This window comes from Chelmon rostratus, chromosome 23 (assembly GCF_017976325.1).
Source record: "Chelmon rostratus isolate fCheRos1 chromosome 23, fCheRos1.pri, whole genome shotgun sequence".
Lineage (NCBI taxonomy): Eukaryota > Metazoa > Chordata > Actinopteri > Chaetodontiformes > Chaetodontidae > Chelmon > Chelmon rostratus.
In genome coordinates, this window is record NC_055680.1 from 19,402,468 (window position 1) to 19,415,640 (window position 13,173).

Consider the following 13,173-nt stretch of genomic DNA (forward strand, 5'->3'; position numbering starts at 1 on the left):
CTCTCTGTCCCTCTGTCTGTCTCTCAGGCTCGGCGGCTGACGGTTGTTGTCCTTTGGGTTGGGAGCACTTTGACGGCAGCTGTTACCTGTTCAGCGGTTTGTCTCTGTCCTGGAACGAGTCCAGAGTCTGGTGTGACACACAGGAAGCTCACCTGCTCATCCTCCACACTGACGAGGCGTGGGTGAGACAGCCTGTCTCTCTCTCTGTCTGTCCGTCTGTCCCGACCTGTCGGCCGTCTGTCAGGATCCGTCTGTCTCTGTCTCCGTCATCGTTGTGTTGTCCGTGGGGACCCTGAAGCTTCGCTGAGGGTGAGACAGCCTGTCTCTCTCTCTGGTTCTGGTCCTGCTGATAAAGACCTCCTACTGAAATACTTCAACTGGTGTTTCATTGTTTTTACCAAACGAGGGCCGTCTGTCCGTCTTTCAGGACTTCGTGACCCGTCGTACGGGGGCTGATATGTTCTGGGTCGGGCTGTCAGACTGGAGGACCGGCCAGTGGGAGTGGGTGAACCAGACTCCGTACACTGTGGAGCGCAGGTAGGCCTCCGAGCTCCCCGATGATGCTTTCAGACTCTGTCGGCCTCCTGAGGTGAGCTAAACTTCTGGTCCGCGTCCAGGCGCTGGGTGCCCGGTCAGCCCGACGACTGGGCTCATCACGGACTGGGTCCCGGGAACGAAGACTGCGCCCACCTGAAAGCCGGCGGACGCCTGAACGACCTGCACTGCTCCACCAAGATGCGCTTCATCTGCCAGAAGCACAGCCGGCACATGTGAGCGGCAGCTCCGCCATCGCGGCTCAGACCAGAACCGATCGGTTCCGGATCGCTTCGCTCGGTGCCGACAGGAAACTGATGAGCTGCCGTCACGTAGTCAGAAGACGGTAAAAGTCAGACGCTGTCAGTGAAAACGACGCTTCAGCTCGCTCGGCGCTCGCTCTTCATGTGACGCTGACATCTGTGTAAGATCCACATGTTAGTTTAACGAACATTAAAATGATGAAGAAGTCGCTGTTGTCTCTGCTTCAATGCTTTAACTGACAGTTAAACAGTCCTGACGTTTCCTCTTCAGTCCCACTCCGACACTTCAGCTCCTTTCTCTCCTCAGTCACACTCTTCAGCTGACACCAGCGTCCTTCATCCTTCAGGGTTAAACTTCATCACTTCACAGTTCTGTTCTCCAGCAGCCACCTCATGTCCTGTCAGCGACTCTGTTTAATTACTTCAGATCCGGGTAGTACTTCAGTAGTACTTCAGTAGTACTTGGTCAATATTTAGTAGACTTCAAACGCTGTTGGTCTGGAACAACAGTGACCCCCCCCCAACACACACACACACACACACACACACACAGAGTCACTGTTTTCCAGTTCAAAGTGCGTTTTGGGGGGCAATGACCCTCGGCTCAGTGTTTGTAGCCAGACTGTTAGTCTTCACTGTGAAGAAGAGGAAGGTAGACACACCAGTCGAAGGAGCAGAGAGGAGGACATCGCCATGACGACTGAATACCATGACGACACTGAAGATGACAGCAGCTCCTTCTGGAACAAAGGTACCTGTCTGTCTCTCCACCTGTCTGTGCCGCGACCAAACTGTGTGTGTTTACTGAGCGGAGGTGGTGATCAGTCTGTCTGTCTGTCTGTCTGTCTGTGAACCTGTCTGTCTGCCAGAGCCTGCTCCCGTCTCTCTCTCTGGAGTCTCCAGGTCCAGACGCTGGTTGTTTCCTGCTCTGACAGCGACAGTCATCCTGATCCTGATCATAGCACTGGGAGCCAGCAGTGAGCACACACACACACAGAGACACACACACACACACACACACACACACAGAGACACACACACACACCGGTCGTGGTATTTCCTGGTATGTTTGCTGAAATGTGAATTTGGGATCTGAGCCAGCAGCTCCATGAGAGCGTCGAGGCGCCTGAACCCATCAGATGTGTTCAGGCCGGGTGCTCCCCTCAGGATGAAATGTAGTAATCTGGCCTGTCGTAGCGCCACCGTCAGGTCAACATGTTGTAATGATGTTCCCATCAGCCCCAGCTGGACTGTGTTTACTGCTAATTAGCTAATGTGAGCATGCTAACACGCTAACCTCAGCTGGAGAACATGGCAGACGGAAAGCATGCATGATTTGCACTTCTGTGTTTTTACATCAAAACTTCATGGTGAGAAATCCCAGGAATCCTGAAAACAACGTGTGTGTGTGTGTGTGTGTGTGTGCGCACGCAGGCACGAGGATGTCCAATCAGCTGTGGTCTGTGGACAAAAGTGTTTCCAACCTGACTAAATCGCTGGGCACGACACAGCAGCTCAGCACAGGTAACACACCTGCCTTTGTGCCTTCAGTCAGTGAGCAGGGGAGCAGAGATGATGATGACTCCCAGGTTCTTCCTCAAGACTTCAATCTGATTTGTCCAGAATTTCCTCTGTTCCAGATGCAGCTAAAGAAGTTCACCGCCTGAAGTTTGCTGTGGAGAGCAACAAGGATCAGCTGACCTCAGGTCAGTGCGACGTCCCCTCAAACACACACTGAGAACAGTGACGCCCCAACAGAAAACTTTATATTAACAAACACGACTTTATATTCATACTGTGTGTGTGTGCGTGTGTGTGCGTACGTCTGTGTGTGTGTGCACGTGTGTGTGTACGTCTGTGTGTACGTGTGTGTGTACGTGTGTGTGTGTGTGTGTGTGTTCAGTGTCAGAGGCGTTGAAGCAGCTTTCAGCTCTGGACTCGATCAGCAGGACGGTCGCCTCGCTCAAATGTTCCCTCGATCGCATCATCAACAACGGTACACACACACGCACACACACACGCACACACACACGCACACACACACAGACGCACACTGATCTAATCCTGACCTTATAAAGACAGAAGTCCAAGAACACAGAAACATTCTCCATGCTTGTCCGTGTCCGTGTGTGTGTCTCAGGTTCGGTGGGGGACGGCTGTTGTCCTGTGGACTGGAATCTTTCTGGCACCAGCTGTTATTTTTTCAGTAGGACACCTTTGTCCTGGGACGATGCCAGAGACTGGTGCAACGGACACGAGTCCCACCTGGTCATCCTCAACACTGACGAGGAGTGGGTGAGACACTTTGTCTGTCTGTCAAAAAGACACGTGATGGGAGGGGGAGCAGTGGTTTGACTGTCTCTCTGCCTGTCTGTCTCTCTGCTTCAGGACTTTGTGAACCGTCACGCCTCGGGCACCTTCTACTGGGTGGGTCTGACCGATGAGAGGACGGGGAAGTGGGAGTGGGTCAATCAGACGCCGTACGTCATGAACCGGAGGTGGGATTTCTCTTTTTCTTCAAGCTTTAGACAGTTAGACGGATTCGGGCCTGGGGAGGGACGCGGCCACGCCGCCGCGGGGTGTTGAACAACCTGAGCTAGGATACATGATTTTGTTGGATAAGTGAGTTCTGAGCACGGCGGTGAAGGTGGGGCAGGTGGACGGTACATTCTGGGGAAATCATGTAAATCTAATGCGTGGCCTCCTAACCTGCTCGATGTAAATACCCAATGACGGGACACGTCCTAAGAAGGGGCGGTCCTACCTGCTGGACGTCTCAGGGACTCTCTGGCGGGGGACTCGTGACACCGCCTGCAGCTCGCCTTCATGTTTTATCTGTGTGGTTTCCAGGCGGTGGAGACCCGGGCAGCCCGACAGCTGGACCGGTCACGGTCTCGGTCCCGGAGACGAAGACTGCGCCCACCTTCACAGCGACGGACGCCTCAACGACCTACACTGCTCCACCATGATCCGCTACATCTGCCAGAGACACAGCCAGCGCGGCTGAACAGCACTGCTCACCTCATACAGGTGTTCTGATCCGCTGTGGACTGTCACCTGAAACCATTAAATAAATTGATCCAGACACGTCAGACTGATCTGTTTCTGCACGTCCACGAGCTGATGACATCATCACATCTGGCCAATGACGGTCGATCTGAGCTGTGTGCAGGTGTTCTGTCTCCTGTTTGATAGAAACTACAGCGAGCAGCTGTTCAAACATGAAACATGAGTTTTTAAAGGTCCAATGAGCTTTGAGCCGAGAGCCACAGACAGGAAGTCACAGACGGACGAACACGTTATTGACCAACAGGAAATTTGATCAGCTCGTTTTCAGAACACGTTCGCTCAAAGATTAAAGTTCTTTAATGCTGACACAGTCACAAACATTTCATCAGAACTTCAAGCTGCAGCTCGAGCGTGAACACTTCGTACATACGCAGTACCACTGAAGTACTAACGAGGTACGAGGGACAACTAAGAAACAAATGACACAGGACGTACGCTTTTAATCACTTCAAGGTTTCATATCCTCTATTTTACAAAAACTGTGCCACAAAAGGAGAAACTACACTTCAAATAACTTTATTGATGTTGTTTCTGAGTGAAAGTGTGCACGAAGCTCCGTAGTGTTTACGGTCCGATGACATAGAAGCTGGTTTTAATGCAGTATCGACAGTATTCAGCACAGCTTTACCAACCTCATGTGATTAAACAGGTACTAACATCATACTGAGTGTCATTTATTTCAAAGTCTCCCTCAAACAAAGTGTTTTACTGACATCACCAATAAACTGCAAACGGATCAATAAATAACTAACATCTGTCAAATCCCAGCGTCCCACTAACATCTGGCAGCGAATGAAACCGTTTAAAGTCCAGTTATAGAGTCAAAAACTCCAACCTTCAGTCAAGTGCATCAACATGGATCCTGGTAAGTTTACCATGAAGTACTTTAATACTTCCATAATACTGGAAAATATCAAGTATAAAAATGTAAAAAGCAATACGTTAGAAATCAAACTGTAAAAACACCCATCAGGCATCAGGATGTCAGTCGGTCAGGTGAAACGCTCGACTCAGGACGAGTTCAGTCGAGGCTCCACCCAGGTGACACGCCTCCAAGACACACACCAGCCTCTGATTGGCCAGCTGTGCCGCCATGTTGATGAGGTCAGCTGAGAGAGAGAGAGACAGAGAGACAGAGAGAGAGAGAGAGAGCTCATTCTTCTCATGGCAACAAAACTAAATCAGTTGTGTGTATGTGTGTGTGTGTGTGTGTGTGTGTCAGTGTGTCAGTGTGTGTGTGTGTGTGTGTGTGTGTGTGTCAGTGTGTCAGTGTGTGTGTGTGCGTGTGTGTGTGTGGACTGACCTGGTGAAGGTGGAGGACTGTGTGGAGAGAAGGCTCCATGTGATAGGATGGAGGTCCAGGTGTTGGAGTGTTGGAGGGGTGGAGGAGCAGAGGATGAAGAGGAGGAGTGAGGGAGGAAGATGGCGTCCACCGACAGGCCGTCTGACAGAGCTGCAGAGAGATGTTTGAAGGGTGGATGAACACGAGCGTGTTTTCTTCCTCCATCATGCTGACAGAGAGGACGGCCTCAGTGACCTCCTGAGTTCATTTCTATTTGTGGTCCAGTAATTAGACAGTACCTCTCAGTCTCAGGGTGTAGTAGTCCTCCAGGGCGCAGTCAAACCTCCTGGCAGCGACTGCCCTCCCCCCCATCGCCACAGCGACCGCCTGCTCCTCCCTATGGGCGTGGTTGTAACGCATCGGCAGCGTCTCCACGGCGACCGGTGCAAAGGTGGGTAGGAGGGGTGCGGTGACGAAGGACGAGGTGTCTTCATCATCATCAATGTCCTCATCAGTGTTTGTGTTTTCTAAAAACTCCATGGAGGCTTCAAACAGAATGACTGCACACAAGATTTAATATGATTATTATTGTTGTTATCATCATCATCATCACTGATATTATTGTTGTTATTATTGTTGTTATCATCATCATCATCACTGTTATTGTTGTTGTTATTATTGTTGTTATCATCATCATCATCACTGTTATTATTATTGTTATTATTATTGTTATCATCATCATCATCACTGTTATTGTTGTTGTTATTATTGTTGTTATCATCATCATCATCACTGTTATTGTTGTTGTTATTATTGTTGTTATCATCATCATCATCACTGTTATTATTGTTGTTATTATTATTGTTATCATCATCATCATCACTGTTATTATTGTTGTTATTATTGTTATCATCTTCACATCACTGTTATTATTATTGTTATCATCATCATCATCACTGTTATTATTGTTGTTATTATTGTTGTTATCATCATCATCATCACTGTTATTATTATTGTTATTATTATTGTTATCATCATCATCATCACTGTTATTATTGTTGTTATTATTGTTGTTATCATCATCATCATCACTGTTATTGTTGTTATTATTGTTGTTATCATCATCATCATCACTGTTATTGTTGTTATTATTGTTGTTATCATCATCATCATCACTGTTATTATTGTTGTTATTATTATTGTTATCATCATCATCATCACTGATATTATTGTTGTTATTATTGTTGTTATCATCATCATCATCACTGTTATTATTGTTGTTATCATCATCACTGTTATTGTTGTTGTTATTATTATTGTTATCATCATCATCATCACTGTTATTGTTGTTGTTATTATTGTTGTTATCATCATCATCATCACTGTTATTATTGTTGTTATTATTATTGTTATCATCATCATCATCACTGTTATTATTGTTGTTATTATTGTTATCATCTTCACATCACTGTTATTATTATTGTTATCATCATCATCATCACTGTTATTATTGTTGTTATTATTGTTGTTATCATCATCACATCACTGTTATTATTATTGTTATTATTATTGTTATCATCATCATCATCACTGTTATTGTTGTTGTTATTATTGTTGTTATCATCATCATCACTGTTATTATTGTTGTTATCATCATCATCACTGTTATTATTGTTGTTAACGTGACGGACGGGTTCAGGAAGCCACTGAAACAGGTGCACATTCTGGGGTTCTAACCAATCCATGAGCCTCACAGCAGTGACAGCACACACACGTGTCAGACTCACACCTCACAACTCACCTGTCTGGTTGTTCTGTTCTGGTTGTAAGGTGACCCACGGATGTCTGAAGAGAGAGAGAACAGCTCAGCTTTTAAAGGGACAGCGCAGCATCCACTTCAGCCCTCTAACGCCTCATTGGATGATGCCTCTGAATGGCTCTGATTGGCCAGAGCCCACAGTGTGAGACTAGGTGTGCGGTTCAGTCAATCAGACACATGGATTTATTTCTACGCAACAAGCTGAATATCTGTACAACATGTACATATCTGAGGGTGTGAACGGATCAGGACCTCCGACCGAGCTCCTGACGTGACCCCAGGCTCACCTCTTCTTTGGAGTGTCTGCCAGCAGCAGCTGCTTCCTCTTCCATGACTTCCTGCTGAAACACACAGGGTGGCTGTGAAGGCGACGCACTGAAAACAACAGTGTGATGTCACAGCAAGTCACGTCTCACCTGTGGTCCAGAGGGCGGGGCGTCAGCTGACTGACAGCTGAGGACGGAGACGAAGACGAAGAGGAGGAGTGAGGAGGTCTGAACGAGCGAGGGGTGGAGGGGGAGGAGGAGGAGAGCGAGGGGGAGGGAGGCGGGTGAGGGGAGGACTTAGAGAGGCGAGGGGAGGATGAGGAGGGAGAGAGAGATGAAGGTCGGTCTGTCCAGCACAGACAGCGGTCCTCCTGAGAGACACAGGAAAACACCGTCACATGAAGGTCCCAGCTTCAGCTGCAGTCAGGGTTCATATGAGCGGACCGCTCTGAGGACTACGATACCCATGAGCCTCGGCTGCTGCTGTCACAGAGGAGGAGCCGCTCAGAGGTGGTGAACTGAACGCAGCACGTTGCCACAGCGACTAACTTCACCTAAAACTGACCTAAAACATGGATTTTTCCAAAGAGCCTCCACCTGAGACAGAAGCTCTGTGATTGGCTGTTTCCACAGAGATGTGATCAAAGCTTTTGTGTCCTCCGGCTTCCTGTAGCTCCTCCTTATCACAGAAGCAAATATTTTCCACGCTGATGACCTCCATCCTGATCCACCAGGAGTCTCGAAGGCGAGGTTTAACACCTGAAGGAAGTCCTCGCTGATTCTGAGGCGAGTCATACTGAACGGAAAAAATGGCTTGTCGGTGCCCTCTGGTGGACAAACTGTGCAAGGAGCTCAGACGTAGTTCAGCACCGTTTACTCATTGGCTCACATTTACTGTGTTTTTTTAAAAAACACCTGATTTAATTTCTGTCTTCCCTTCAAACCAGCAGGTATGAGTTCCTGCACCGCGTGCGGGTGGTGAGTCACTTACGATGAGACGTCATGGTGTCTGGTGTCTGTGACACTGCACATCATACACGACAACGACCAACAGAAACACGTGAAGCACAACGACATGCTAAACAACATGAAACCAGGACTCGGAGCTCCCACTGCCTCACGCCTGTTTGTGGCCGCAGTAGCAGGCCTCTGCCTCCAGAGGGCACTATGGATCTAAGTGGAGCAGTGGAGCAGGGCGGGTTTTGGTCGATGGAGGAGAGGCTACAGATGGCTGGACGGGTGCTGGACTGACGGGGTACCGTCTCCTATTTCTGTAGTTTTCCTGACTAATGAAGGTGGGGGGTGCACGGCAGTCCAGAATGGGGTTTTGACCACTGGGTTTACTGATGCGGTTTTCTGGAGGGTGGGATAAGATTCACAGGTCAGCGAGTAAAGACCTGGTGAGAGTTTCTGGTTCAGACCGACGAAGCTGCCGAACCTCCTCGTCGGGGTCTGGCGGAGGGGGGCCTCCTGAGCTCGTCTGAGACGTCGATGGACTGCGTTTGGGTTCAGGTCTCATGTTTGATGGTGAGACCATGTTTGTCTTTCAGGCTCAGCTCTGTGTTCAGTCCCAGTCACCTGGAAATATTTCTCTTCTCACTTTGTTCTAATGCAGATTTTTGGTTTGTTCCTGATTTTCTGCAACAACCAATCAAATGACAGAAAATGACAGAAACAGTGTGTGAGTGTGAACACGCTTTTACCTCTCCTCTGCGGCTGTATGTAACTGTGGTGACTGTTGCCTGGATACAGAAGGTGCGGCGCTCCCGGTAACAGAGCTTCTCCAGCTCCCTCTGAAGCTCCGCCCCTCGCAGGAAACCTGGCTCACCTGTACACGCAGGTACATACACACACTACGCTGTAAGCGCTCAAAGGCAAAGTTCACTTTTAAAAATACTATAATATGATAATAGGTGTTTAGCCAATCAGCTGACCTCTCCTGTCTTTCATGTATGTTTCCAAGGAGACGGGAGGAGGAGGGTAGATGAAGAATCCTCCAATGAGAGCCCTGCTCAGCACCTGTCCATCATCCTGGCTCCTCAGCCACTGGACAAACTGTCGCACTGGACGGAGCTTACGGTAACTCATCTCTGAGTGGTGGCCCAGTCCTGCCAGTCAACCAATGAGGACAGAGCACAGAATTCAGCTGGCCAATGAATGAGAAGCAAACTAATGAGGTAACGACAGGGAAGATAAATGGCTCCGATGCTCGTCTGAACAAGTAAAAATCAGAAGGTTACATCCAGATGTGTCATCTGACTTTCTGCCTGCAGGGGGAGTCAAACATCATCGTCTCCTCCTCCAGCCGCACACGGCGCGTTACCTGTGCAGTACACCTGTGTGTACGTCGTGTTTGTCAGGTAGAAGCCGACGTCTATCCGATCTGCCGCTCTGATCAGCTTCAGTCTGGTACAGACAACCACTGACACTGGAGACAGACAGAGACAGACAGAGACAGATAGAGACAGAGAGACAGACAGAGACAGACAGAGACAGATAGAGACAGAGACAGACAGAGACAGAGACAGACAGAGACAGACAGAGACAGACAGCTGCTGGAGTGTAACTGAGTACAAAGTTCAGGATCATGGGCTGTGTGTGTGTGTGTGTGTGTGTGTGTGTGTCTCACATGGGTGGAGCTTCTGGTGGGATTCAGGTTGAGATGTGGAGAAGAGCTTCACCATGACCGGCTGATCGCTCGTCCCGTCCTCCAATCGCAGCCAGTGATACTCCAAAAGCTCCGCCCCTCTGCCATCTACCAGTGAAAACACACACACGACGGATGTGTTAACGTAAAGCGAGAAACACCCTGAAGCATTAAACTACTGATATACAGTATGGTCCTGGTCACCATGGCAACCCTTACCCTTGCTCCTGATTCGCTCCGCTCGTCCTGAGAACGTCAACAGGCCGATGACATCACACACAACGCCGTGAGGATGGTCAAGGAGTTCCTTACTGGCAGAGAGAGAGTGAGTCAGAGTGTGTGTGTGTGTATGCGCGTGTATGTGCGTGTGCGTGTGTGTGTACCTGCTGTAGAAGCTGTAGGTAGGTGCAGGTGGGAGATATTCAGGTGAAACAGAGGATTCTGGGAGAACAGAGATGCGAGCGGCAGGATTTCTGCTGTTCACGCTGATCTCTGATCAGAAAACAGAAACAGAGTGATGAGTCAGCCCTGTGCGTGCGTGTGTGTGTGTGCGTGCGTGCGTGCGTGCGTGTGTGTGTGTGTGTGTGTGTGTACCTATGTCCTCGGGCTCAGCTTGGTAATGCCGTTTGACTCGATAGCGTCTGAGGCTGATGATGTCACCTGGCTTCAGACAGCGATACCAGCTGACACACACACTGTTCCACAACACGACACACACACTTCCTGTCCGGTCGCACACCTCCACCACTGCCTGGACAGAGAGACAGACAGAGAGAGACAGACAGAGAGAGACAGACAGAGAGACAGACAGAGAGAGACAGACAGAGAGACAGACAGACAGAGACAGACAGAGAGAGACAGAGAGAGAGAGACAGACAGAGAGACAGACAGAGAGAGACAGACAGAGAGAGACAGAGAGAGAGAGACAGACAGAGAGACAGACAGACAGAGACAGACAGAGAGACAGACAGACAGAGACAGACAGTTAATCTGAGTGGTTACAGCTGGGGTTGGTAACGTTGGAGAGTGAGACAGAGACAGCGTCCTGCAGGTTGTGTCTGTGTTACTACTGATTCACATCACACGCGTCTGTGACCTCACTGACCTTATATGGACAGTCACAGTTCCGGTCTGTTCTCCCATAATACATCAGGTGTGACTTGTTGATGATGCGTACGATCAGCAGATGCTGGACGGCGCCCCTGGCAACGCTGCGGCGACCGGACAGGAAGGAGTCACGCAGCTCCGACACAGTCACAGCAGGACGGCGTGCTGATAACAGACACACGCTTCACGGTCAACATGAACGTTTCATACGTTTTAACGAGCTTTAACGAAGTTTCATCTGGTGTCCTTCCTTCTGCAGTCGTTCATAATTAACACTCAAACATCAACACTGACTCTCTACCTTCCTCCTCCTCCTCCTCTTCTTCGTTCTCCTCCTCCTCCTCCTCTGTGGGGGGAGTTTCCCTCCACACCTGTCCACTGTAGTCCACGTTGTTCCACAGAGGGAGAAACACGCTCCTATTGGCTCTCAGAGGAACCAGAGGACCTGCAGGACCAATCAATGAATTGATCAACCAATCAGTGTCTTGGATCAGTGACCTGGGAGGTGGTTCTACAGTACACCTGAACACTGAAAGCCTCCTCCTACCTGCAGGCTCTGATGACCCAAACCAGGGCAGAGAGTCCAAGTCCACATCCGACATCCGGACCGCCTCCTCCTCATCGTCTCCTGGAGCTCCATCTGTGACCTCCACGCTCAGCAGTCTGTAGCTGCAGGAGCACCAACACTCAGCATGGCTCATTACATCACAGCACAGTCCACCTGTCCTCACTCACCTGTCTCTCTCTCCAGAGGCCCCGGGGCAGTCTGGGAGCGGCGCCGCCATGGCAGGGGTGAAGGTGGCGTTACGTAGCACTGACCCCGTCTGCAGGACATTTCTCTCCACCAGCCGGTTCAGACCAGGATCCAGAGTTACACGAAGCCTGCAGTCCCCGTCTGTCAGCGTGAGGTCATACAGAACATCACCTGGAGACACCACAGTAAACCCGACACAAACCAGTCAGACCAGTACACCACCTCATGTCTGTCTCGTGCTCATTGTCCCATCCTGCCTCATGTCTTACCGCTGAGGACAGCCTGGGGGAAGTAGACAGAGGATCCCTGGTCTCTGCTGTACCGCTGCAGGTCCACCACATACAGGAACTCTCTGCAGACAGCAGGAGAGGACGAGGACGCCTGCAAGACAAACGCAGGGACAAAACAATCGAAGGCAGAACATAACTCACTGGTGTCACACTATTCTTCTGTGGACAAATCAGAACAGTGTCCCGCATCACAGTCCGTCAGCCAGAGTCCAGCCCGGGCCAGCAGCGTCAGCGGAAGCGAGGGGAAATGGATTTCTTCACAATAAAAGCACTAAATATCACACAGGAGGACAGCGACACAAACAGAGGAGCAGAACACCGTTTCAGTGAAGTGAGTTATTATTAATGACCAGAGAAGTTTCCTTTCAGTCACAGCCTCCACTCCACAGCTGCATCACACAGATAACAATAAAACATTTAGACAGAAACACTGGAGAAGCATCATCCTCTGCTCACAGCCTGAACATCTGTTCACAGCTTCATAACAACCGTTACTGAACGAACCAGTGAGGACTACTAGCTCCAACAGCTGGCTAACCGCTGCAGCCAAACTCCATTCAAACATCGCATCATTTAACTCACGGAGGAAACGCGTTTACACCATAATACAGCGGAGTACGTGACCCAATTGTTTCGGCTAAATGGCAAATTCGGCATATCTAGAATCCACGAAGCGAAAAGTCCTTACTATAAAACCTGTTTAGTTTTATTAAGTGATTGACATCGCGGTGGGTTGAGGAGAAACGGGCAGTCCTGTCTTAAAACCAGGCCTTTTATCGTTTGAAGTGGAGCAAGTCGACCCTGACATCTCTGCCGGAACGTTAGTCACAAAACACTTTCCGTCTTATTGAGCAGGATGAGCGTTAACGTGACGAGCCCAGCGGCGTTAAATCACCACATTTTTAAAGGGAGTCTGGTTGACGTTTGGACGCTGAGGGGAGGATGGAGACAAACGCGCGCGCTCCAGCCAAAGCGGCCGCTAAAGTACTGAAATAAATCACGAGGATGATGCTGATAATGATGTGGATTAGACCTTGTTTGGACCAGGTCTGGACCGGGTCAGGGTTCTGTGGAAGACGCAGCCACTGGTCGCCATGTTGGACAGGCAGCTCCACAATAACACCGCGGTGCATTGTGGGAGA

At 49.5% G+C, this 13,173-nt stretch overlaps 3 protein-coding genes across 3 annotated transcripts in view; 2 read left to right on the plus strand and 1 right to left on the minus strand.

Annotated features, from left to right (window-relative positions):
- LOC121626867 (C-type lectin domain family 10 member A-like) overlaps positions 1–907 on the plus strand; it is a 4,327-nt gene extending 3,420 nt beyond the window's left edge. Inside the window, exons 7-9 of the mRNA XM_041965591.1 lie at positions 28–182; positions 428–537; positions 618–907. Of these exons, the coding sequence (XP_041821525.1) occupies positions 28–182; positions 428–537; positions 618–774 (422 nt within the window). The 3' untranslated portion in view covers positions 775–907. The remainder of the gene's footprint in view (positions 1–27; positions 183–427; positions 538–617) is intronic.
- Positions 908–909: 2 nt separating this feature from the next.
- LOC121626869 (asialoglycoprotein receptor 1-like) lies at positions 910–4,595 on the plus strand. The gene is made up of 8 exons (XM_041965592.1): positions 910–1,548; positions 1,667–1,774; positions 2,232–2,321; positions 2,438–2,503; positions 2,701–2,793; positions 2,938–3,092; positions 3,186–3,295; positions 3,648–4,595. The coding sequence occupies exons 1-8, from the start codon at positions 1,491–1,493 to the stop codon at positions 3,802–3,804; spliced, it is 837 nt and encodes a 278-aa protein (XP_041821526.1). The 5' UTR covers positions 910–1,490; the 3' UTR covers positions 3,805–4,595.
- si:ch73-71d17.2 (RPA-related protein RADX) lies at positions 4,148–13,127 on the minus strand. Its single transcript, XM_041965777.1, has 19 exons — positions 13,065–13,127; positions 12,011–12,122; positions 11,723–11,912; positions 11,535–11,656; positions 11,289–11,432; positions 10,986–11,152; positions 10,475–10,631; positions 10,264–10,372; positions 10,100–10,191; positions 9,863–9,988; positions 9,557–9,661; positions 9,168–9,341; positions 8,937–9,061; positions 7,384–7,604; positions 7,255–7,308; positions 6,950–6,993; positions 5,448–5,708; positions 5,170–5,319; positions 4,148–4,975 (listed from the first exon to the last, which is right to left on the minus strand). Exons 1-19 carry the CDS (start codon positions 13,125–13,127, stop codon positions 4,851–4,853), a joined length of 2,541 nt encoding a protein of 846 aa, XP_041821711.1. The 3' UTR covers positions 4,148–4,850.
- Positions 13,128–13,173: the final 46 nt, after the last annotated feature.

Coding starts and splice junctions, on each gene's coding strand:
- LOC121626869 (XM_041965592.1), top strand. CDS start 1,491: ATGACGACTGAATACCATGACGACACTGAAGATGACAGCAGCTCCTTC. Junction 1,775..2,231: donor CATAGCACTGGGAGCCAGCA/GTGAGCACACAC, acceptor GTGCGCACGCAG/GCACGAGGATGTCCAATCAG. Junction 3,296..3,647: donor CCGTACGTCATGAACCGGAG/GTGGGATTTCTC, acceptor TGTGGTTTCCAG/GCGGTGGAGACCCGGGCAGC.
- si:ch73-71d17.2 (XM_041965777.1), bottom strand. CDS start 13,127: ATGGCGACCAGTGGCTGCGTCTTCCACAGAACCCTGACCCGGTCCAGA. Junction 11,657..11,722: donor GCCTCTGGAGAGAGAGACAG/GTGAGTGAGGAC, acceptor GTGCTCCTGCAG/CTACAGACTGCTGAGCGTGG. Junction 10,192..10,263: donor ACCTACAGCTTCTACAGCAG/GTACACACACAC, acceptor TCTCTCTGCCAG/TAAGGAACTCCTTGACCATC.